This window comes from Gouania willdenowi, chromosome 3, assembly GCF_900634775.1.
Source record: "Gouania willdenowi chromosome 3, fGouWil2.1, whole genome shotgun sequence".
Lineage (NCBI taxonomy): Eukaryota > Metazoa > Chordata > Actinopteri > Blenniiformes > Gobiesocidae > Gouania > Gouania willdenowi.
In genome coordinates, this window is record NC_041046.1 from 35594385 (window position 1) to 35622004 (window position 27620).

The following is a 27620-nucleotide window of genomic DNA, read 5'->3' on the forward strand; positions in this document are numbered from 1 at the left end:
TGGAAACACACGTTACAGAACGTTAGACGTGTCGTACATGGTCACATGACGTGTCGTACATGGTCACATGACGTGTCGTACATGGTCACATGACGTGACGTACATGGTCACATGACGTGTCGTACATGGTCACATGACGTGTCGTACATGGTCACATGACGTGACGTACCTTGTCACATGATGTGACGTATCTTGTCACATGACCACTTCTCTCCGAGAAAACATGGCGTGGTACGTGTAAACAGAAGGTACATTTCTTAGCATTATACTTAAAAATTATTACTACCACATTAGACGTGAAACAACAAAGGAAGTGTTATAAGGAGGTTCTGAACATCCGTCTTCCTGCAGCAAAGTCTCACCGCATGAGATTTCACGGGAAATCTCAACCTTCAATAGAAACACGTTCAAAGCGTAATTATACTTTGTCGACATTTACAAAAATCGCTTTTTTCTTGGCAACAATCCGTAATGGAACCCCAGCTACAGTCACTTTATATATTCTGTCTCTACAAGGAACTGACAGAAAAGAGCAGCGCATTAAAATGCAGTGCAGTGGTTTATCGTACGTGATGATAAGTGATGTGATTAAGTATGAACGGTGCTATCAGGACTATGACTGAGCAGTACTGAAAAAAACATCAGATGTGCTGCACAAAAGTTCAGCTGGGGTACTATCATCCTCAGGATAACTGCTTCTGATCCACTGCAAACCATATGGCTTTGACTCACTTTAACACGCATGGATTAAATGTCCGTGTCGACTGTCGAAAAACATTTGGTTGAGATTTGTTGGAATTTTGACTCACAGCAAAAAATAGGATTAAAAAAAAAAAAAAAAAAAATTTAAGCTGTTATCCTTCCGATACTCTCAAATATGTTTATTCTCACTCAGGCCATATGAGCCTATAATCATTTAAAAAGCTAAGGAAGTACAGCTTTGGTGGTAGAGGGGTCACTTTTTGATCAATAAATTGGGGGTTTGATCTGTATCTAAATGCGTCCATTTGTGCAAGACACTGAACCTGAACCTGGAATTGCTCCTGATGATAGATTATTGCCTTGCATCGCAGCTGTGTCACTATTTTCTGTGTGCATATAACTGATAATGTACAAGTGCCATGGGACTACTAATCAATTAATTATAGTTCTATAGAAATCAAGTCCGTCTGCAGACCGGACCTCTGTACATTCTTATGAATGAGGGCAGTGATGGCCTGATAAACCCAAAAAACATAAACATCCGCCATTGTTTTTGTGCAGAAATGTGTTGGGAAGTCACTTTGGCAGTGTTTTTCAGGCAAACACAAGAAATCGCGGTAATAATGAAGTAAAAACACTTCTGTGCATCAGTCTACAGCAGGCATAGGCAACTTGCGGCCTGGACCCTATAAAACAAATCCCCACAAATTGTATTTCAAGAAGTTGGAAGGAATATAAAGCCCAACATAATACGCAAAATAACTCCCAAAACACACAAATAGACAGGAAATTGCACAAAGTAGACAAAAAGAAATCCCAAAATACACAAAATTACAACAAAGACAGACACAAAAACCACTTAAACAAAGAAAAATGACTACAACAACACATTAAAGAATAGCTCCAAAGACACACAAACTGTCAGCAAAATGACAGGAAAATACAGAGACAACAAAAATGAATCAAAACACGCACAAATCGACAACATAAATTTAGAAAATAACAGGAAAATACATAAAATTACACCATGAACAAAGACAAAAACAAAACCCTTTATCCACCTGTATTAATGCTCAAATCAATCATTATTCTAATTCTGACATAAATGATAATGTGGCCCTTGGATCAGGTACACATTTTTGTGGCCCCCACTGTGATAGAGTTGCGCATCCCTGGTCAACGGGACTTTAAAATCAAAACTATACTTTGAGATTTAAGATATATTGAGTTTTCTATTTTGGGGATATAAAAAATTACTATATCAATATATATATATATATATATATATATACATTTTTTATATATATAGCTTATTTTGTTTTAAAGTACTTGTTTTAGGAGTCACTGCTTTCACTACTTCTCAGAACATCATGAAAAGCACAGGTTGATGGATTTCTTCTGAGTGCGTTCTAACCCAGACTTTCCCCTGAACAGGCCACACTACAGAACTCACTCACACGTGCTGTCCCTTCGAGGAGAAAAAACAAAAGTGGCTCATATTGTGCAATTGTTTGTTAGTAAATGTGCCCGAGTGGCACTTCCATAATCACATTTAACCCAGAATTGTCTTTCTGGTCAGACTTCATTTGAAATAAAATTGTCAAGATTTATATCGTATACATCACTATTTTGAGTTTTGGTCCATATCGCCCAGCCATAGTTAATATCTAGAACATACGGAACCCCAGACATGACTTGTTGGGGCCATGAAATACTAGTTTGATGGCCATAATTCTTTTATTTTTTTTACCATGTTATGTCTGGGGCTCCGTAAGAACCTGATCTGTTAATTCTTTATTTCTAATACTTTGACATGATGGTGACGGTGTTTCAGGGAAGCTCCAAACAGCTGTTAGATACGGAAATGAGGGGGATTGTGACTTTAATATGTTAGGCTAATAATCTGCTATCACATTTCATCTGTGGGGACTTGGCCTCGGTGGAGTAATCTCAGGGTAATACTTAATATCTCTCACACGTACACACACATGCGCGCGCACACACTGAGGAGACAATTGGTTAATTGTAATTTCTTGCCACTGTAATTATTTGACTGTGGGGTGATAATTACAAGATCAAAGCAGGGGAGAAGAGTCTGTCAGGACACTATAATTATTTCTCACTTTCTTAATGTGTATCAGTGGATAAACAACTCCTCCTTCCTTATATTGATTTCTGTCATTTTCAAAACACAAATTCTCAGAAAAAGGACTTGTATTGCACCAATACCTAATTACATTAGTATTTATATATAATATAGTTTTAAACCTTTAGGGAAATTGCAAGGATAGACCAATACTTGGCACGGCCCGCATAATATCTGTCCCAAATTCTGCATTTTTATAATGAATGGTATCGCCATTTTTTCCATCGATAGCCAATGTAATAAATTTATTTTAAAACGCAGTCCTTTGACTCTTAAAGGGCCCATGATAAGCTAAATCAACTTTTCTGTGCTTTAAACATCATAAAGTGCTATTAGGGCTTCATACACATGCCCAAAGTGTTTTTTCATTGATTCCCTCAATCGTTAGTTAGAGGGTGATGTTCTCCTTTCTTACTGTAGGGTGAGCCCAAACACCTTGCTCCACTTTGATGACGCGTTCCCACTTTGATGACGAATTTGACGCGGCACTGAGCTGGAGAAGCCACGCCTCCAGGAAGCTCTCTGCCGTGATTGACATGTAAACAGACACGCCCACGAAGGTGAGCATTTCAGTGCACAGTGCTATGTATGTATTTTCTACAGTCTATGTATATACCGGTGAACGCCCCGCCCCCACGCTCTGTCTCATGTTTATAAAGCAGCATGAGCTCAGCTACGGAGTGGGTGGAAGGAGGACGGGTCGTCCTTTGGCCCTACGTCACCGTGCAGGGAGGAGGACATCAGTGTCCTGTCTATAGACACGCCCACTCATGAAAACATGCATAAGTAGGCCACAAATCAGCCTGTTTGTGTAGAGTTGCTCAGAAAGTGACTTTTCAGAAGCTAAAACTCTGGAAAACAGGCGATTTTGAGAAAATAAACCTCAAATACTATGTTTTTGGGGTTCTTAGAACAAATGGAGATGGGTAAAAATAGCATGACATGGGACTTTTAAACAGCCGTCTCTCTGCCTGAAGTCACCACACTTTGCTGTATAACAAACAATGTCCCACCTACAGATTGGTTACACAGCTAGTGCTGTTAAATGCTGCTATAAGATCACCACACTTTTCGTTTTCAGATTATTTTCACTACTATATGGTACAGGTTAGTTTTTACTTTGATATAAAAAAAAATAAATAAAAATCAGGGAGCAATTTTTTATTTGTCGCTCTACAGTTTCTGTTTTTATATAATAAAACAATTGCTTAAACCTTTTCAAGCCAGATTTGTATCAGTTTATGGTCATCTTTTATTTATTTATTTATTTTTTAAAGAAAAGAATTATAGATCAGTATACATTAACAAACACTTAACTGTATTCAGTTTAATTACATGTGTTATTTTAAATTTTGACACCAAAATTATTTTTTTTTCCAGCAAATGAATATCAGTTCTAATATATATATATATATATATATATATATATATATATTTTCTTTTTTTAACTGATCCAATATCAGTGTATTGATCAGTATCCTCTTCAAAATTCATTAGAATCTGCCATGGCTTATGCTCTATCTTTGGTTAAAAAATTGTCAAAATCAATTAAATAATTTTGACGTAATCCTGCCAATAGACAATCAAACAAATAAAAAAAGGCTGATGAAAATATCAGGTTAATAATACGTGGTAAGAAAAAGTCAAGTATTAAAAAAAAAAAATAATAATCTAATAATAATAATGGCTTTAAAGTGATTTTACTGTGGTGCTTCACAATGCTAAAATTATATTTATTTTTTATGCTCTCTCTGTAACAGCTGTGGTTGCCTGTAGCATTTTGCTAAACACATCTCTGTCCTGTCATCCGAAGACACCGTACATTAGCACATTAACTGAGCAGAACAGAGTACATACAACACTCATGCAAAGCCAACGCGCGCGCACACACACACACACACACACACACACACACACACACACACACACACACACACACACACACACACACACACACACACACACACACACACACACACACACACACACACACACACACACACACAGTGTACACACACCATTGTTCAAACAGTGCATTTCATCAACAAGTTCTACAATAATCATTCTTCTGTATATCAGGGGTTTCTACAAAGGATGCAGTAGGTTTATGCGCTGACGTTTGCACACATCCATCTTATTTGGGTGTGCTACAAAGGAAAAAAGGTAGGCTTTGGTGTAGGCTCTTTGATACAGATGATAGTGACAGATATGTGGCTAATTAGTGCAGCTCTGGCTCGGCTGTCCTCACCTCTCACCAAAGCACTGTGAAATTGGATTAATATACCTCACCCTAATGCATCATTTCAGCAGCGGAATTTAAGAACAGAAAATTTCTGTAACAAGCACCAAAGACTCGAGGTAGTTTACAAAATTAGCATATAGGGATTATTTTAAATTTTTTTTACTGTATCCTAATAGCTGAATGGGTACATTCAGCATTGTAATGTTGTTTTGAACTGCTGTTTTACACACACACACACACACACACACACACCCACACACACACACCCACAAACACCTTCAAAGCAGAGGTCACTCCAAGTCCAATTAGGTGGGCTTGTCTTTAAGGCGTACTAATGTTCTTACAAAGACAATCTGTTTCTAAGGGACTACTTAAGAGCAGCTCAGTCCTTAAAACAAGCAGCAGACAACCTTTCCTAAGCTTTTTCTGATGCCATCTGTTTATGTCCCACACCGATATTTTACTAAGTCTGTCCAGAGGCTGGTCAGTTGATAATTGTCTTGACAATCCACCAATCCTGGCCTCCAAATCCCCCGTTGATACTCATAATCTCAACTGTCCCCAAACACATATTGATGATATCTCTATCACTAGTTTCCTTTTCTTCTTTTGTCATTAGAGCTCAACCATAACTGTTTGTACTGGTTTATAAATACCTGTTAACTTTCATCCATCCATAAAAAACGACTATTCCAGCATAAACTTGTAAAACCCACCCAGTCTCTGAAGCTGTTTGAGCCAGCGACAAATTCCCATAAAGCACCAGTACGTACCAAAATGCCTGTTTGCTGACAAACTTGCACAGATAAGAAAACAAGATGAGAGCCATAACAACAGGCACCAACAGGATAATAGTAGATTAAAAATACATAAACATATAATTCATTACAATCCTTAGTCATAATAGTGTCATTTCATTAAATTTTTAACTTGTATTTTTTTTTTTAAACTCACTCTTGTTGATGATGTAGTTTTATTTTAAAGGCGCTTTTATCCGAGTTCAAAAATTCAGTACGACAACAGTACATAGTTAACTGTGAATAAGTTAGTTACATATGTCTTTGTTTAACAAGACATCGAGTTATTGTTGTGTGTTTTTAGTTCTAAATAAATAAATGTATTTTAGTTTACATTTTACCATGATTAAAACTTTGAATGAAATGATTTACATTTTGGTAATAAAAAAAGAGAAAGAAAGCAACAAAAAAAAACAACATATAAAATAAACAAAACTGCCTCCTCAATCAGCATGTTTGTGTAAAAGGATCTTAAATAAATCCGGTTAGAATGAATCTTTGTAGAAGAAGTGAAGACACACATTTTAAGTCAAAGTATTTTCAGTCAAATAAATATTCCACCTGTATATTAGACTAAATCCAGAGGCGTTTTTAGCTATAGGCGGGATGTGTAATTGCATAGCTTCTCTAAGCCACTCAGGGGCCCCAAAGCTCCATCATTGGCCTCATCTCAGGAGAATTAATATGCTTAAAAAACTGTAGGATATAAGAGTAACACAAACAGCTATATTTTGATGTGTAATCAGGCCAAAACTGTGGGAATCAAAAGTCATGCAGTGTGTGATGTCCAGTGGTGGCAAGTAACACAGTAAATTTCTGCCGAGAGCCGATAAATTGCCGATGTACTCGATGTCCCGCCCTCAACAGCTCTACTTCCTCCCCTGCCTCTGCCAATCTACCTGAAGCTACGCCTCTACGTTTGTGCACGCGCATTGCAAAACATAACAAAGGAGCATAACTACAAAAACTACACATTGATTGTTAGAGTGCCATAACTTTTGATTAAAACATGTTTATTACCTGTCCATGAGAAATGTCGTCAAATTCTGGTCCGTTCGGAATCCTTTTCAAAGCAACAAGTCCCTCCACCTTTGAAAAGCAGCTCAGAGATAAATCCTGTTGCCGTCACAAAGACGTTTATCCACAAGCTTTGTACCCGGACTTTTCTTTTTTAATAGAAGCTTTATACGTTGGAAATTGTGGAATGGCTAACTGGAGTTTGGGAGCGCTCCTCCATGACGCTCTGCTGCTCAGTGATACTTGTTTGAGACGCGCGGCCTTGTTTCCGTGCACACGTGCATTCACTTTGATTGACAGTCCTTGCTCCAGGAAGTCGAAGCCTATTGGCTGTGCGCACCGGGCAATCTTTTCCATTTGTATAAGGGTCTATAGGACGAAGGAGGGACTTACAGTATATACATCAGTGTTTATGAACGACCACCAGCAGTAGACCATAGTAAAAGACTAGTTAGGTATTTTTTTTTTGCATTTGAAAAGAACGACACATAAACATACATTTCTCAGAAACTCCGGATATCAACTTTAAGTATAATTTTCTGAGTATTATTTGGTGATATAATTATGACTTTCACTTCACAACTATTATTATTCTTTTTATTCCACAACATTTCTATAGACGCCCTCGCCACTCGCTACGTTTTCTCTCATCAGCTGAACTTTGTCTACCTCTGGTGATGTCAGGAATGTTTGACCGGTACGTACCATTGAGCAGTTTATGGGCAGTTTAATGGATTACAAATCTCTCTATGAAGCTTGGGGCCCCCAAACAGTATCCTGCATAGGGCCCCACCAAGCAAAGAAACCAGAATACAATACTAATCTGATGGCTAAATTTTTTTCTTATAAATTCACTGTCAAAATGAACAATGCATCTATGGCACTATATTATATTTTAAATACATGTTTCCTTTAACTAAAAGTTAACAGCACACAACTAAAACATATCTCACATTAGGACGACTGGATTATCTTTAAAAACACAGATAAGTGAGAGGGACATTGAGGTTTCGCTTTGATTTGGTACAAATGAAACCCATAAAGAGAAAAATCTTAGCAGTTTCTTCAATAAACAATTTGCCTTTCACATATTCTTGCCTCCCCTCCCACTTTCTTTTCCTTTCAAGTGAGTTTTAACACAAACACTGTGCCAACAGCACCCCTACGAAGCACAAAGACGTCCATCTGTGAAAGCCTCAATGTGGGATTTGCCACAGATGCTGGAGTTACACTGCTGCGAAAGGGAAAAGCAGACGGATTCAGGAAAACAATAAGTGTTTATTAATCAGCTCCAACAAACATCCCTAAAACGTCTACAAACACTATTCTATTTTATATGAATGAATTATATTCCTTTATAGTCCTTTAAAAGACTTGATTCATGAAGAACTGGGTTCATCTACACTTCTAATGGTAGATATTAGATAAACCCGCTAACACACAATTAAGACTCAACAATATACAACAGATTGAAATAAACATTAACATGAAAAACATCGTCTCAACACTTGTTCACAAATATATTTATCTCTAATAAGTCAGTTCAGCTAAATTCAGATTTATTATTGTTTTTAATGGTTTAGTTTAGAGGCGTCTTTGTGTTAATACTCAGTGTTTCTCCCACACTAGCCTAATAAAGTTTATCTAAGGTTATTTTAGTTTCTATCTATTAGATATATCCTGAATGGGATAAGTAGGTGAATGTTAAAATGCCACTAAATGCCATTTGCTTGTTTTCAGTGCCTGACGACGTTGGCAGTACAATTATCTACATTCAGTTCAGAACCAAAGATATGCAGTGGAATCTGAAAACAGGCGACATTCACTTCTCTTTCCTTCCTTCTTTTCCTCGCTCTTCTTTTTTTGTAAACAAAGAGCCTGAACTTGTACAGCTGTGTTTATAATTTGCCTTCTGTTGCTGTTACGTTTCCCTTTTTTTCCCCGGTTTCACAAACATCCTTGAATACATTTTTGAACACCACGTTAGATGATATGTTATCGTCATTTGGTGGTGAAAGAGGAAGGGCACGAGTCTCAAACCTCCAACAGTATTAGTCAAATTAAATATTCAAGACTTTTTAAGACTTTTCATTGCCATTTGAAACAAAAAATTAAGACCTGATTCACTGTAAACATAACTGAGGGGGGAAAACACCACATCAATTACATATAGGGTTAAGGTCATTGTTTTCTAGTGTCTACTAGTGCAAACCCCAAAGTAAATACACAAAAATACACAAAATGACAGTAAAATACACAAAAATCAATGAAAATCACTCCAAAAACACAAGATGACTAGAAAAATTGCCAGAAATCAATAAAACAACAAAAAACTAAAAATAACATGCATTAAGAAAAATATCTGTTGGACAGGCAATTTTTTACATTTCCCCATGTTGTTTCTACATTTAAAAAAAAAAAAACAAATGTTTATTTTGAAATGTGAGACTAATTACAATCATATAATCATACTTATGTGTTAAAATTTAGGATTTTGAAACATTGATTTAAGACATTTTAATGACAATTATTTTTAGATTCATGAATTGAATGCCTTTTAAGACTTTTTAAGGATCTGCGGGAACCCTGGAGTGGAGTCCAATCTCTGATAAACACCACATTGTCCGTACGCTTGGCTCTCTGGACCACTGAGATGTCACTTCCTCACAATCTCACACAAAAAAGCACACGCGCGCACACACACTAACACGCTAACACTCTCACTGAGCGTGAATGCTGACCACATGGCTTTTTGTGGTCCCTTGCCACCAGTTGAGTATTTTGAGTGAATGGTGATGATGATGAGGCCTCTAGACAGCAGTGGCAGCAGTTTAGGACAGTTCAGTTGTAGCATGGCACAAGTGGCTGACACACGCTTTTTTTTTTTTTTTTTGCATTGACAGGCCAACTGGACGCACACACAAACGTGCAATTTCATTTATTTTACATGACAAAAATGTAGTTTATCACTGCGGCATCTGTAACACACTGGTTTTCAACCCCTGTGATGTTGTATGCTAATGTATCAGACGATGAAAAAAACAAAATCATCACCTTATTGGTCGAAGTCACCATTTATTTACTATTATTAAATGTGCAGCTGTTAACAAGCAATGATTGAAAGAACGCAATGAAGGAAAGGCTAAGTGCTTGCCTTTATCGAAGCGGGTATGCTACGAAGCTAAATAATTATATCCTGGACTTATCTCCATTAGCGGGCTTCACCTAACCAAACATTGCCTGTGAGAGAGAAGCTGTCCTACGAAGGTCGATAACAACACACTAATTTAAGCCAAGTGTTTTCAGCCTGGCTACGTGGGCGCTCCCGTGAAAAGGGTGGAGATTGCAGCGTCTGACCAATCACTGCAATGGAGAAACCTGGCAGAGAGAGCTTTTTTTGACAATGGAGGAACAGCTTATGATGTTGAACAAATATAATGAATTAAAAACCATGATCACAGCGAAAAACAACAGCGTTAGTGCAGCGCGCACCAGGAGGGATTGGTTAGGAGGCGGAGCTTTAATACCCGCTAGGACAAGCACCTGATGCAACGTCGCACTCACCGTGCCTTCCTGAAGAGCAGTGACTTAGTATCAGACGTGAAAGTAACGGATTACAAGTACTCACGTTACTGTAATGGAGTTGCTTTTATGAGAACTTTCTAAATCAGTTATTTTACTTGTACTTAAGTGCATTTTAAAAGAAGTTAAGTATTCAGTTACATTTTTACACCCAACCGTTACTGGATACATTCTTTTTTCTTTGGTTTAAAATGATCAACGGACATTGTGACTAAACAACAATCTAACGCATCACATCATAGCCGACCAATCAGATTAAACGTAATTCACAGTGTTAAAACAACATTGAATGCTGGTTGTTTTCTCAGTTTTAAAGTTTAAAGTCTGAGATTTTTTTTGTATTCATTGGTGTTATTTTATTTAAAGAAAGAAATGTACATTCTGAAAAACCTTTTATTTTAGACAGATGCCTTTGTGTTGATTAAATTAACTTCCAATCGTCTTTTCCTTTTTAAGTTTATACATGAGATGTTTACTGTATGCAAGGGAGCCAAGGCAAGATTTATTCCCAAAAATAAACATGGTTGTGAAAGTAACTTTTACTTTGAGTACTATTTAATTGAGCTACTTTTTACTTGTACTTGAGTATTTTAGGTATGACTTACTTGTGCTTGCACTTGAGTACAATTTCAATTAATTAACAGTCATTCTACTTGAGTAGGATATTTTAGTAGTCTTTACAACATCTGCTTAGTACCTATGGCTGCTTGATAAGAACGTATAATAATAATGTTTGGTTTTATTTAAAAGCACCTTTCAGGCCACCCAAGGACACTGTACAATAAAAACAGTATAATACAAGAAAAAAGAGAAGAAAAAAAAGAGCAATGAAGGATAAATTATGGAATGTGCAGATTGGAAGAAATGGGTTTTAAGTTTAGATTTGAAAAGGTGGAAGGTGTCGATGTTTCTGATGTTGGGTGGGAGGGAGTTCCAGAGTTTGGGAGCAGAGCGACTGAAAACTTTGTTTCCTGAATGAACCTCTAGTATTTAATTACACATGACCTTTTTTTCAATATTGGTGCACTTTTACCCATTTGCAAAACATCAAGAAAGACATGAGTTTGATTTCCTGGGAAGAAAAAACCTCCCTTTGTGTGTGAAGTTTGCATGTTCTCCCGATGTTAGTTTGGGTTTGCCAAACTATCTAAGGTATGTATGCTATTTCCTCATTGGTTAAGGTTAGCATTGACATGGAGTGGGTGGAGTGCTGCACAGGATTAGGCATCGACCAATATGGGTTTTTTAGGGCCAATGCCGATACCGATTTTTTTCCCGTCAGCCTTAGCCGATGACCGATACGGACCGCCGATTTTCTTGAACCGATATTTGGGGCCCGCACTACTTTTGCTTCCTCAATTTACATCATAAAAATTACACAATGATGATAACAAATGGTACAAGTCTAATTTTTTTTAAAAAAGGAACATTTATTGAGATTGACAAAGGTGAGATAGAAAGACAACAAGTAAAAAATACTTAACAAATATAAAAACAGGTGATGTAGAACAATAACAAGTAAAACATATTTCTGCTCTATGTAAATAATGCGGTTCGGCAATGCACCGATGTATCAGTCTATCACTACTCAGGAATCAAGATTAACCCAGTTTGAACTGGTGCTTTTTATGTGCAATCACAATCACATTACCTTTATTTTACCTTTTATTCTCCAAAAGAAAATGGCAGATGTTGCAATGGCTCGCAAAATACTAACCAACACGGATAAGCCATTGAACTTGTTCAAGTGAATAAAGTGTTTATCAGCCTTTGAAAGGTTGAAAGTTACCACCGCAACATTTTTCAAACTGCATATTATTCAAGAATGAATTCTGTTATCATTTTGCAATTGTCAGTGTATTCTCTGGCGTACGGAGACACCCAGGATAACCCATCAGCCAATGTAAGACTCAGTCAGTGTTGAAAGGGATGCTTGAAGCTTTGGAAAATGCCCACATTGACTGACATACAGTAGCTGCTTGTCAAAACAAAACCACAGCCAGGAAAAAGATTGATTTCACTCAGAAACATTTTCTCAACATGATTGATTTTCAGAATAAAGGGCAGATTTATTTTAAAAGCCCTCTTATTAAAAAACTTTGAACTTTTTCCAAGATGATGTTTGATGAATGTTTGTGACATTGGTAATTTCATCAACTAATAACTTTGGTCATGTTTTTTTTTTTCTTACTAGACTTTTTCTACGACCTAATCTAGATTAAATGGATGACAAAAACAATTGGTGAGAAGCACAACTTGTTCATCAAAAACAAATGAAATCAAGACAAACTTTAGGACAGCGTCAGACAGGTTGATTGATTGTGTTGATTACACAATAACAACAATATTCTAATCCTATTCCATTCCATTACTTTTGTTTAAACATATAGTAAGTATCAAATTCAACAGAAATAATATCTAAAAAGATTGGGGATCCAGTCCAGTCTTTTCCAACGTAATACTTTGACCTACTATTTTCAGCCTGATAATTGAAACGTCAATCTAGGAAACGTCTCTTGTGCACCAAATGATCCAAACTTAGTTCCTGTGTTAATGCAGTCGTTTAATCACATTAAATGAGCAGCCGGGTCCTCTTGCCAGAGGATGAGCCATTTTCACTTGTGTGCTCACAAGCAATTACTAAACATTCAAAGAGGAGGTGTGTTTGTTTCGACTGAGACAGCAAACCAGTTGTGTACACAGATTACTGTCGTTTAGCTAGGACCACTGATTGGCTAACTGCCCAGAGTTCTTCCCTTTATCAAACGTATAGTCACTTTCTACTTTTTAAACCTTTTAAACATAAATGACTCACATAGAGGATTATCAGTTGTATAGACTACTGAGAGGCATGCTGGTAGCACGGTGGTGCAGTGGTTGGCACTTACTACTTAGTGACGGAGTGTGTGGCGCCTCCAATTTTTCGTGATTGCGGATAACGGAAAGAAAAAACGTAATTCAGGTTCTGAAATTTAGAAATCAATCTGACCTTTTTTTTTTTTTTTTTTTTTTTAATTCTCTCTCTTTATTTAAAATCAGGCCCCAACATGACACATGCCTCACATTAGGCCTGGGCTGATAATCCATAAATCAATGAACCAGACGGTAAATGAAAATGAACTAGGTAAGTTTGCCGGCCTTGGTATAGGGTTAGCAGCATATTCACACGGATTCGGCGGCATGCCTGTTGGCTGCAGAGGCTAGTGTTAGCAACTGATGTTAAACAGCAGGTAACTCAGTCAGTTCTAATCATTTCTTAGTGAACCTGCAGCGTAATTACTCTAAAATAGTATTTCACCACCAGGCAATCTTAGATTTAGATGCAGCAACTCTGGACCTACTACGTAGCTTCGGATTACTACGCCGGCTACACCCAGCGGCCTGTGGAGCAGTGGAGCCTCTTACTTGCGGAGGAGACGTAGAAGCGGCGTGATCAGAAGCAGAAGCGGGGATGCCGAGCGGGGCGAGCAACCAAGAGGCTGGATGATAAGGGGGTTCACCCTCAGCACCTGTATGTTTGTTCTATAGCGGAATGAACGGATTAAACCAGAAACTATTGGGTCCATTCTGTATAGTTTAAGGCTGAATGAAAACGGAACAGAATGAAACAGGGATTTTTGTTTAGAAAGGTTCTAACTGTATTGGAAGTGTTGCCTGTTAAGGAATGTACACCTACTGTATATACCTCTGTGCCTCAATGTTTAATATTTATTGCAAGTACAATTTTGTTTTTTGAGAGATACTTGATAAAGCATTTTATTAATTGCTTTGGTTGTGTGTGGTTTGCATTTGAGGTGTTTTTTTTTTTTTTTTTCTTAACAGAGACGGGGTCTATTTTATTGTTTTTGTTTGATATTTATTAAAGTGCATTTTTTTTGCTAACAGAGACTGAGAGTCCATTTTATTTTAATTGTTTGTTTTATTTGTTTAAAATATTTAAAAGTTCTTGACATTCCAACTACAATGGTAAAAAATACTAATGAGAAATACAAGTTGATTGCATTTGAAAGGGTGTACTTACATTATCATGATATGTTCATTACATTAGTGGTCTAAAAATATTTCGACAATAATATTGTTTATCGGCAATAATTTGTGGGACAATAAATCGTCCAGAAAAAACTGTTATCAGCCCAGGCCGACCTCACATGCATCCTTTGGGACAAAATCATGCAATCACACACTGATTTTTACTAGAAAACAGGCAAAGAAACGAAGATGTCCAATTCCTCCCATAATCCTGTTCAAAATTTCACATAACTTGTTATGACTCGAGTAGTGATCATGTTATTCTGTAATTGAAAGCTTCATCTGAAGTTTGTTTTTAATGTGTTGTGAGAAACAAGCAGTTCAGACACGTTTATTTGTTGGTGTTTTAGCTGAGCTGGTAATCATTGTAGCTGGTGACACATCACGGCAGAAGAATTACACCTTCAATCACACAGATTCACAGGATTCTGTGCAAAACATGAAGGTGATTTGCTGGTTGACGGTAATTAAAGTTTCACAAATAATCTTTTGGGACCATATCACTAATTTCCATGGTATTTTCCCCTTTAAACGAGTGGATGTTAGAAGCATAATCTTGCATGATTTTAACGTTACGTAATATTCTGAAGCATATAAAATGTAAAATCAATATAGTCGAATTTATTAGCCCTATTTAGTATGTTTGTCATGATTTCTGAGAGTTTAATAGCCAGTAAAGTCATTTAAACAGGGGAAAAACACTGACACAAAACGTAAAAGTGTAAAGTGACTTCACGCAAAAATGGGGAAACCCTGAAACAGAGTTTGGGAAATTTTGAAATGGAACTTGGAAGGCCTTAATTGTGCAATGTTCTTTCCATAGCTGCATTTCCATTACCCTTAGAAATGCACAAAATCAAAATAGCGCAAAAAAACTGGTAATGGAAACACCTGAATTTTGAAAAAACACTAAAATATCACTAAAAGGTTTTTACATTTTCATGATGAGGAATTTGATATTGGAATGTGTCACAAAAGGAGCTATGGAAACACCTTTTTCGCAAACACATGTCACAGAATGTGACGTACCTGGTCACATGACGTGATGTACCTGGTCACTAGGGATGGGCGATATTGACAAAAAAATGTATTCCGATAATTTCTGGTATTTATCACGATAACGATAAAAAACTATAAATAAAAAATAATAATACAAAAATTCAAAACTTAGTGTAAACAGGTTCTTTACAAAGACAAATAAATCTTAATACATCAACATTAGACACATTTAAAAAGGCTACAATAACTGCTGACTCCAAGAGTTCATGAGCTGATATTTTATGGAATATATTCGTGCATGTGGGTCGCTCTATTAGAGTTATTGTATATGTAATAAATGTATCTCCTCATTTGAAATAAAATGATTTTCTAAAAAAAAAAGCACATGAAAAGCAAAAATAACTCCATTAGTGTTTTTACTGTTGCTGAATCTTGTTTCATTTATCTGATAATGAGTTACATAAAGTCATGATTGATAAATATCTCTGATTTCCTATAATTAAACCAGATCAAGCTGATGATTTAATCATTCAGTATATTTAGGTGTAATAATCTCAATAGTTACATTAGTCTAATGGAACCAGCTTTGTCTGTGAACACGTGAAATATAATTTAAAAAATTGCGTTCCACAAATTGGGGCGAATGAATAGTGACATTAGTATTTTTAACATTTATTTCACACAACGTGTGACATGTTTAGCTTTTATTCTTCCATTCAAGTGTTAAATCTGACCATTAACAAATCGATGGCTCTCTGTGGCTTTATGACAGTAAGATGTGTTCTTTTTATTTGGTTATTTATTCCTTATATGGAGTGGTTAGCATTAGCTCTTAGCCCTGTCTGTGTCAGTGGGTTAGCTTAGCATAGTTAGCTTTAGTTGAGTTTCCAGTTCATAATCGTTGCTACAGGTTCATCTCTGTCCATGTGTTTGTGGAACTTTGGGTGGACATGATAGAGGAACTTGAATGGGTTCCCTTTGTTGGATGGTTTTCTGGTTTTAACCAAGTAGCGGTCCATGATGTATCGCAGCACGGCAGCTTCAGGTAGCCGTGACGAGCACCTGACACACAGACAGAAGGCGGTGTGTGCGGGGGGCGGTGCACGTCAGAGCTTCCGTAAACAACGTTCCACTGCAGAGAATAATACGTTGACAACAAACGGGCAGTTTTGGCCCGTGGAACACGTTTTTTTTGGGGCATTCTTCGCTAAATTGAGGGACAAATGGCCCGTGACCCTCGCTAATTTCCGACATGGGAATTTATCGTTTATATCGTGGGATGACGAATTCTTTGCGGTGAGAATGTTTTTGACAATAAATCATAAACGATTCCTACACATTCCTACAGGTCACATGACGTGATGTACCAGGTCACATGAGTTGCCACCACCAAACACATAAATAAGACTGTTAGGGTTGAACTCAGTTGCCAGTTTGGTGGCACACTAAAGAAAATGAAATGGTATAAAAAGGTTTGCTATCGCCAACAAGCTTCTGCATCCTCTCCTTTGGCTTACTGCCAAATTTCAACACCCTCTGGCAGCTCTAAACACTAAGCACTTTTTTTCCTCCTGTGCCAATGTCAAACCAGCACTGCGTCAAGAGACGTGCATGACCACACCTCATTTTTTAGCTCAACACACACTGGTCCACCTTACACAATGGGTGCTCATGCCATGTTAACGATGTCATATGAAGTCAAACCCCAAACTATCAACAACGCCTATTGTCAGGTTCATTTCTCATTCTGTGCCAGTAGTGTGCTGTCAAAACAGGAGCAGTAATCCTTGAACATGTGAAGTTACTTCAGAGCACGCTTGGTCAAAGCTACTGCAACAGCCTCCATTGATGTCATTGAACCATTCTCATAATTCCTTTGTTCCTTGGTATTTCACATCAGGAGATGGACTCCGTACTACCGTGGCCTTCCTTTATCTTTTCCTCCCTCTTTTCGCTCTGCTATCAAACCCTCTTCTCCAGTTTTAAGTGTCTGGGTGGAAATCAAAGTGCATTAAACATTAAATATGCTGTCAAGAAGCAGAAGTCTGTGCTGCTGAAGGTGGGGAAAGTAGGGCAGTGAGGAAAGAGGTGTAGATGGAGAAGAGAGAGAATAAGGAGGAGGAGCGGAGGGGAGAATGGACACAAATATGGAAAGATGGATGTAGACACATGAGCTGTTCATGTAAAAACTGTTCAATTGGCTTCATTGTGGACCACAGATTCCAAGTTCAACCTGCTGCTTGGTAAAAGGGGAAGATTTAGTAGTAATGCATCAGTTTTTCTAGTTAGCGTGTATGCAATGAGAGGCAGGAATAATAAGACATTCTTACTCTGCAGTGTTGGAATTGGGATTCTGATTATTTTTTAGACCAAAATAAGCTGCTGTGATAATACTGTATATATGGTCAGGGGTCATGCTAGTTGAAGCACAAAAATAGCACATACAGTAAAAACATATGTAGAGCAATAGTAGAGATATGGGTGTGGGGGGGTTTGAGTCAGCTGAAAGGTTAAAGCAGGCTTTACTGTCCTGTTACTATGCAGACTAACCACGGAGCAGTTCCCCATGCACGGCCACAGGCCATTCTCTCTCAAATTGAAATTCAAAGTCAAATTTGCTTTGATGTCACATGGGAAAGTAACCTGTGTTGCCTGAGAAGAACAATAGATTTACTACTGACCAATGCGTTTACAATAAATCCTCTCCTTCCTGCACATCACTGTGTGTAAATCCATGTGAGTCCAGCAGTGGATAAATGCAGAACTATACGCCCTTGAGGAATTCTACATACTTACAGGTTAGCAAACACATTTGAATATACTGTACATAATAAGACAATTGAAAAGATCATAAATAAATGTGCTCCCTGGGAAAGTTAGTTTTCCGCCACATTGGAGAAGTGTCGCTGACAGTTAGTGTCTTTGTGTTGGCCCACAGTGGACTGCATGTTGACATGTCCTTGGATGTGTCACCAAGGAAACTGGAGACAAACGTTCTCCATCAACAGATATTGTAGTATATGAATGTATATAGGGTGACCATAAGTCCTCTTGTCACGTCTTGTCCAGACCATCCCACCGGATTTTACAAACTCATCAAAATGTCCAGGTATCCCAGGTTCCCTGAACGCATCTCGGGGAACACATTAATTGAAATGACCGTAACTCAGCTAATATCTGCTTTATCGGGGAAATCCCAGCAGTTTCTGAAAGCTAGTGAGTTGCTCCTTACAGGTAATTTGACTCACAAGTTACGTAATCATTAAAGATGCTGCTTTGTTTTGAGGAAATCATCACATACAAGGGAAAGAGAAGAGAGACTATAAACCAAGATGGATTGTAAGAGACTAAATACCATAGGATTTAATTAAAAAATGTCAGCATGAAGACCCTCTTGGATGATAAAACCTCCATGGAGGTTCAGAGAAGGATTTGAAAACGAAGGAAGTTAAAGTAAAGTTTCCATCATCTGGTCTACACCTCATCACTTCATCACCTCCCATCTCAACATACAACAGACAGAATAAAGCTCAGAGGGAGCTAGGTCACCCTAATGTATAGTTCTACGTTTATTCATTAAACTAACATAAGATGAGATGTTAAATGTTATCATATTTGGGTGGAGCACTCTAAAGGATGCCAAGTAAACAAGATAATCTGTGAACGAGGTCAGCATATGTAAACAAAGCAAGCAAAGAAGTAACAAAGTAGGAAACGATTAAATATGAAACAGAAAAAAATATCAAAATTAAATTGTCCATATACAGTAAACAGTTGAGGTGCAAGAAGCAAAATATTGGAAAGCTAGCATTATCTGCGCTCATCTTTAGCTCCACCCCCTATTGTATGCTCCCGTTGGGGCTCCGTCCAAAGCCACGCCCCAACAAGCTTGAACTTGCATCTGATATATAAAAAAAACTAACAAATCCTTCCGAAGCAAAATAATTAATACGCTGTCCAATAGAAACTCAACAGCCTCTGCATCACTTTACAGGCCCTTTAGATTCCTCATTTATTCTCAATAATTACGGAAGGATGAGACATGAAAGCGTCTGATTGGTTCTTTGCAATCGGACCGAATGGCAGGGATTGGTCAGAGGTTTGCAGCTGCTACAGAGGTCTGATTGTTTTTGTTTCTTTTTCTAAATGCATTTCATATCAATGTATTGTATTTGAATACAATTTAAAAGAACAAATAGACCAGAGTTTGCCTAACCAGGATTAAACTTTAAGCTTCTATTGTTTGGTAATGATGAGTGCTAAAGGCAGGTTAAGGGAGGAATTAGCAGCATGGCAATGTTCTATGTCTTGATTTATCACAATTTCTACAAAACCTTTGAGCTTTCAAGTTATAAAAATGAATGCTTGTGTTTCTCTTCAGTTCAGTTTGAATAATAAATCAATACCTCTCAACTGTCGTGAAATCCAAAGACTAAACTAACAGTTTGCAATCAGATCAATGCATTGTTATCACTGACAGGTTGTGTTTAGTTCAATCATATTCAAAAAGAGAGTGTGCAAGGGGTGAAACTAACTTTGATCATTGACACACTCTTTGAGGACTTAAATTAGGAATAAAAAGCATTTCTAATGTCTTTTTGGATTAGTTTTACAATGCAGTGATTTCATTAAATTGCGTAAGGCTAGCTCACTGCTTCATGCTGCTACATCTATCGTTAGCGCAGCGGCAGGTTCCGTCTTACGCTCAGTCACTCTAAAACCAAAACTTCACAATCAGTTAAACAAGTGGCTCAAGAAGTTGTAGAGTCTACAGCTCTTTTTTTTCAGTTTGATCTGTGTGGATGAAGGGGAAGTGTAAAACAATCCATGTAACAGACAAACAGAGACATTTTGATATGTAGTGCCATGTGTTTTAAACAGACTGTCGGACACGTTTGGATTTGTTCCACTCAGCACATTTTTTTTTTTACCGTCAACGGGCCTGACAATAGAGTCTGACGTAGCTCTCCTCTCTTCTCTTCTGCCCTGCACGATCAATCCAAGTTAGCCTCTTATTGACTGCCCTAAATCTTGATACACTTCAGACAATCAAGTGTGGAAGCCATGATGCTGAGGGAAGTACCGTAATCACCTTTTTGATGAGTGGCTAAAAAAATAAATACAGTTTTTATGTCCAGGTATGAGAACTGTGAAGACGTCCCACTGGTGACGGGCCCTGTCCAATAATTGGTTACTTTCAAAATAAAACACTCTACAGCAAATCAGTGGACACACTATTAAGTCTTCAAAGCTACTCTCCGAGATCTAAAGTTACAATATGTGATAACTGATGTGTTAGGAGGGCTGTTAGACTGTGGGATGCATATTTATTGACCTCTCTTGTCGTATCATTGCATCATCCATCTGCGAGGTTTGACCACATCAGAGTATTTTCTATATACCATTGACTTGAAAGAGATTTTATTTTCAGCAATAGGAAAGAAAACCAATTAGAGCAAATTACAGAAAAAAATACCAAAATTGCATGGAATTCATCTTTTCAAGTAAGTGTGTTTTTCATATTTCACACCAGGCTCAAGTATTCTATACTGAATGTTGTAACATTTTGACAAGTCATCTGATTGTTTACAAAGGTTGATGCATTCAGTTGTTATTTTATTCCAAGTTTTTTTTAAATTTATCATTGAATAAGGGTATATAAAAGACAGGACTGTAATATCTTAAAAGTTTTACTGCTTAAATAAACATTGTAAATAGAGTAGAATCTAAAATTTAACGATAATACAATTATACATACAATGAATGCAACTGCTGTGTTGTACAAAGAGATTTTGCTATTTTCCAACTGTTGTCATTGATATCACAATTAAACAATGAGCTATAGAGTAATGAAATGAAATAAAAATAAAAAGTAAAGCATTTTTCTGAAAATAAAGAAAGTGACAGTTTTTAATACTGAGTAATGCTGTTTTTATTTCCTTTAGACAAAATGTTCATATTTACATTAATTATTTCTCCTGATGTTGTGCATAGGATTCATCTATATAATGTATGGAACTGCATATTCTACCCAGGAAAGAGCAGGGGTTTGTTTTAACCTATAATGTAAAAAATTAAAAAAAGGAAATAATCATTTTTAAAAAATGGAGCTACATTAGTAGGCACGGGGAGGCAATTTTTTTTGTATAGCACCTAGGTTCCCAAAGTGGGGTATGGGTACCCCCGAGGGAATGCAAGTTGCCATGCGTGAATAGAAATTAAAAAACAGTGTGACAACATTGGAAGCTAGAATATAAATAGAGCAGCAGTCAGGAGCCTCCATGCATTTCCACAAATTACACATGCACATCTCCCTCATGCAGCCTCAGAGAAACAATCTCATTAAAAAAGTGCAAATATGAAATGTGAACATTGCAGAGTTACAGTATGTGCATCTTCTCATCCTCACCCTTCTTATTAAAGTTGTAACGAGTTGTATTTCACAGTTTCAGGGTGATAAATATGTTGTATTACTGCTATATGTTCAATCAACAGATGTTTGGGAGATTAATTTCCCCTCGCAAAAAAAAGATTGGTTTCTCACTAAAAAGAAGGCCATAATTAAATAAAGTAACAAAAAGTGATAATTCTAATTCTTTATTGTCTCTTTAGAGATTATTATTATCTTTTTTATTGTTATGTTTTATTTCTTAACAGGATAGGTACATTTCAGGGACAAATTTAACTGCATATGCTATGACGTTTTTTAAGTGTGCAGGAGTAGGGGGTACAGGCTTCAGGTTAAATGTGTGAAGGGGTACGGGACTGTGAAAAGTTTGGGAACAAGGCAATTCATTGTGCTTTAGCATTAGCATATACATATTGTAACTAAAGGGTGGTGACACGGGTTTAAAAGTCAAATGTTTTTCCATGGTTTCTGTCTCATGCGTTTACTAGTCCAGAGCACTTTTGGCCAGTGCCAGTTTTTTTTACTTTCAAATATATATTTTTTTTTAAAGTTTATTTATTAGCAGGACCGTTTTTAAATATTTTTTGTAGGAATGCAATTTTTCAATATACAGTATGTATTTAAAGTTTGCATACTCTCTGGAGTGTTTTCATGTAGCCCCAAGGACGCTGTAGGCTATGTGTTCCAATTTTAGAAAGGCTTATCCTAAAGAGAAGGAATACTTTGTTGTAAATGAAAAAAAAAAAAAAAAAGAAAAAGTCATGATAAAAGGTCATGAATCTCTTAAAAACAAGAATTTCAAAGAAAATTTGACCTGGTCAAGTAAAATAAAAATAAATACAATAATAATAATAATAATAATAATAATAATAATAATAATCATAAATTCCCTATTCACTATCCATGCTCATTTTCTTAATGATCATCAGTCAACCAAGCATCTTAGAGTGTAGAGATTATTGAAAACTTGGATTAAAAAAAATAAAAATAAAAAAATAATTGAAAGTGATGAGCGTGATGCAGTGGAGACGTTTTATGTAATACAGACATGGCTGCTCCTCTCTCTGTGTGTGTGTGTGTGTGTGTGTGTGTGTGTGTGTGTGTGTGTGTGTGTGTGTGTGTGTGTGTGTGTGTTAGCTTTAGGGCCTTAACTCATATCAGTGCACACACAAAGCTGGACCCAAACCCAAAGCCTGACACTGAAGGGACTGCAGAGGACATAAATAATATGTGACTGCTGTACAAGAACACTGTGTTACAATCAATGGCAGGTTTCGTGCTGCCAACCAACCAAACCAGGCTGATTTCTTTCTTTCTTTCTTCTTCTTCTTTTTTTTTCCTCCCCCTATTTTGCATGCGTGTCCGTGCACGTGCGCGTGATTTATCCACAGATTTAACACTCAGTCCTCATCTATTCGTGGTCATATTCAGCCATACGCACATCTGGGTTCATTATTGATGCTGTGATGGTGGGAAAAAAAAAGGGTGTGTTTAGCGCACGGGGAGTCGCCTGTGAAAACACCACACACACACACACACACACACACACACACGCACGCACGCACGGACACCCAAATGTGCGCACACACACCCTGCATGTATGAAAAGGGCGGCCTCTGGTGGATTGAACATGCTTCAGGTGTGCGCCATCCGCAGTCCAGCCAACAGACACCGGGATGCTGAGCCAATCCAGCGGCAACAAACACGCACGCGCGCACGCACACGCACGCACCTCTGCTATAGGCTTTTAATGTGAGCACACTTGGACGCACAGACGTGCTCATCTCCTCATCCACACCCACACAAATAAATGAGCAGTCGACAGACGCACGGCTGTGGATGCAAATGTGACACGTTTCAATGTGAGAGTGAGAGTGTTGGATAAAGACACACACATGGAGTCAGGTGGAAATGATCCTGTTTTTTTGTCTTTTAAAAATATTCATATTAAAAGGTGTGGGCTCACACACACTTGTGATGGTCTACTTACGCACTGCCTCCTTTTTGGGGTCCAGGGCACAGGCGCTCTGTTGGATCTGGCCTATTTTGTTCTGGAGGACCCAGACCCGCTGGTTGGTGCTGAGGATGTCGTTCTCCAGCTCCTGAAATAAGGAGCAGGCGTGTCGGGCCAGGTCGGAGAGCTGCCGCAGGGTCCGGGACAGAACCACATTGCTGATGGCACACAGGTCCTCGAAAAGCAGACCTTCATCGTTGGGGATCGGGTGCCTGCACAGATGCTGTGGCTCCACAATCCTTTTGGCGAACGGCATTGTGCGCGTAAAAAAATCAGACGGGCGCTGTAAACCAGGCGTAAATTCCCTCTGCCTCGAAGAAAACAGTGAAAGGGGGAAACAGTCAACATCCAAAAATGTTTTATAAATCCACCACAAGCCCGATGATGCTCAGGCCGACGCGTTGTCCCCGGGCGTCAATCCAAAGTTCCCAGATTCTCCTTGAGATCCTCCATCCTGCGTCTGGTTCCCGGGGATCACACACACTCCCGCGCACACACACATGCACCCACAGACACACGCGCACACGCTGGACACGGGCTAAGACCAGGTCAGTGATGGTGTGAGGATGCGTGTGGAGTCCGCGGTCACGGGTTGTCTCCGCGCAGCGTCAAAAGCAGCCAGAAAAGAGAAGCCGCTCCTAGATTTCAAAATAAAAGTCGTGCACTGTGACAAGCACTATGCCAGAGGAAAGGTTTGGATACGCCATGCTGGGAAAATAAGGTTTTGAGGAAAAACACAGAAAATAGAAATGATAGCGCTTGTAGACACGTCTTTTTTCATAAAATCACTCTGCTCGTCTCTGGCTTTTATTTAGTCAGACGGTTTTTTTTTTTGTTGCTGTTCCTGCTGGGCTGTGGATGATTGTCTGAATACTAATGCAGTCTGCATGACTCCTATAGCAAATAATAAGCAGGTGCAATAGACTGGACATGGGAAACCCATAATAAATAAGCAAAAAAAAAAAAAAAAATCATCATAGTTTTCGTCGACTACATTTTCTTAGGTGACAATAACTAGACAATGACCAATAAAATAAAAGTAATAAAAAAAAACATGTTAACAAAATATGTACTGTATTTAAATCTTCTTCGACTAATAAAAATGAAACTATAATTTCGTCACATGGGACGAAAGCAACTCAGAAGTCATGTGGTCTTACACATTGATCACATCATTTCAGCCTGTGTACAAATATGTATACCATCCATTATCCATTATCAGGTTGATCAATGGTCATTGAATCATTGAAAAAAAAAAAAAGAATCTAAATATGTGTACAGTAACAGATTGAGTCGACTAACATCTTAATCTTGTTTAGTTGACCAAAATTAATAAACTTGAAGACTAAATTTGCATTTTGGTCAACAGACTATGACTAAAACTAAATAAATAAAAAAATTGCTGTCAAAATTAATACTGGAATTATAAGATTTGAATGCTTTCCAGGTGTTAATACTCTTTGATCAGGGCTGTGGGTAATTATTATTGTTTTATTGTGTGTTTTGATGATGTTGATAACAGTTTTGTTGATTTTGTATTGTTTAAAATAGATGTGATTATCAGGGTATTTTCTAACTATCAACTTTCCTCACAAAACTCAAAAACTTCACAAAAGTCATTTCATACTTGTTTTCTGTCTCTTTGTGAATGAATAATAGAGTTTACAAGCGACTTATTTCACACAATTGGACTATTTGTGTTTTTACTGTTTTGTTTTTTACCCTAAAACGTGACACATTATTTTTTATATTTATTTTTTTATACATTTTTATTTTTTACATTGTCCTCTCACATACAGTATCTTCATAAATCTTGAATGACAAATACCTTAGTTTAGATTGTGCAGCAGAGCTGGCAGAGTTTTACTGTTAGTTATCAAATGTTTTATGTTGTATCAGTTTAGAGAAAGCAGTCAAAATAATCTGGAAGAAGCAAGTTCTGATGAACTACGGCCGGGCCCACGAAACGTCTCCGCGTCGAATAGCAATTACCATGTTCCCGAGAATTCAGTGAAAGGAGTTGGTTTCACCGACGTAAAATTGTAATCTACGTTGAATTGCCTTTGAAACAATATATCACATGACTATGTTCCGATAAATTTAGAAATTCCTGGAATAGGGGGTGGGAACCCGCCCCCCCCCTTTCAAAAAGGTCTCCGAGAGGCTCTTCACATCCACCCATAGAATATCCATGTCAAATTACAGCTCGATTCAACGAGCATTAACAAAGGATTTGCAAAATGGGGCCCCCGGGGTCCCCCTGGTGCCCCCTGTGGCACATACGGAGAAATGGGCCCCATTCATATATTAGTATGTGTCAATGATTTGGTACCACCAACTGTCGCAATGTTTGACTCACAAATAAATGAGAAAATTACTTTAGTGGCAATTGCCTAAAAAGGGGGGTGAGCCCCCGGGCCCCTTGGGCCCCTAATTGAATTGTGCAAGGCATAATTGTAATCTAAGTCAAATTACCTTTGAAACGATATATCACATGACTATGTTCCCATAAATTTGGAAATGACCGGAAATGGGGGGTGGGGCTAATTTCAAATAAGGGCTTTGAGCGTCTAATCATATTCATTCATAGAGTATTCATACCAAACTGCATTCTGATCTAATGAGAACTAACGGAGGAGTAGTCATTTGAAAAAAATGGGGCGCCCCCGTAGCACATACGGGGTAATGGACCTCATTTATTAATTTGTATGTGCCAATGATTCGGTACCACCAACCCTGGTAATATTTGACTCCCAAATAAATGAGAAATTGACTTTTTTATCCTTTTTTTTTTTTGGAGCTCCTTGGGCCCCCCCTGGGCCCCAAATCAAAGATCAGTCTCCGAGCGTTGATACGTACACATCCATAGATTATACCTACCAAATTTCAGCTTGATCCGTTCACGAATAATATGAGTAGTGATTTTAATCAGTATACACAACAAGAAGAACAAAGTGAGAGGTGTTTTGAGTCCAGTAGCCCGGCCTAAAAATATATATATTATGCGGGACAAGATATTGCTATTCTAGAACGTCACAAGATATATTGTCAGTAGTAGGAGTGGTATCGCAATATTGCGAGGGGGGAGGAGGGGGGACTACTACTTGAAATAGGAAATTGGTCTTATTTATGCTATTATTTATTTCATACTTTAAATGCCAGAGTAAGTATTTACGTCTGCCCAGAGTTAAAGTAGAATAAAAGTTTGGGTATTTTTCAAACTGTATTTATTTTTTGTCTGTTTTACCTTTTCAGATATATGGTCTTTTACTGTTATCGTGGGCCCAGTATTGCATATTGTCCCACCCCTAATGATTACTATCTAGATGGATTTTTGTGTCTCTCAGTACAAAGGAAAGACAGATGACATGTATGTTCCTCTTCATCAAAGCCCATATTAACATATTAACAACCTTTGTTTCCTACATTTGTGTTGTTTGCTTCATGTTAACGTGGACAAACAACCAAAACAAACTGGAGCATTGTCCAACTGGAGATACAGTCAGTGCAGCGAATAAAAATAAGCTCTTGTCCCAGGAAACAACCTAGTTTTTACATTTTGAGATCATATAAGACCAAATGGAATTTTCATATAATATACGAAACACGTAGATTTAATTTAGTTTAATTATTTGACACTTCTCTGAAACTTTCCCCTGCAGCAGTGACTACTGCCTCTAAAC

General features: G+C 37.7%; 1 protein-coding gene across 4 annotated transcripts in view; it reads right to left on the reverse strand.

Moving 5' to 3' along the window:
* Positions 1–24522, reverse strand: part of nhsb (Nance-Horan syndrome b (congenital cataracts and dental anomalies)) — a 66060-nt gene extending 41538 nt beyond the window's left edge. For all 4 annotated transcript variants that reach the window (XM_028440443.1, XM_028440459.1, XM_028440452.1 and 1 more), the window contains exon 1: positions 23914–24522. In XM_028440443.1, the coding sequence (XP_028296244.1) occupies positions 23914–24193 (280 nt within the window). In that variant the 5' untranslated portion in view covers positions 24194–24522. The remainder of the gene's footprint in view (positions 1–23913) is intronic.
* Positions 24523–27620: the final 3098 nt, after the last annotated feature.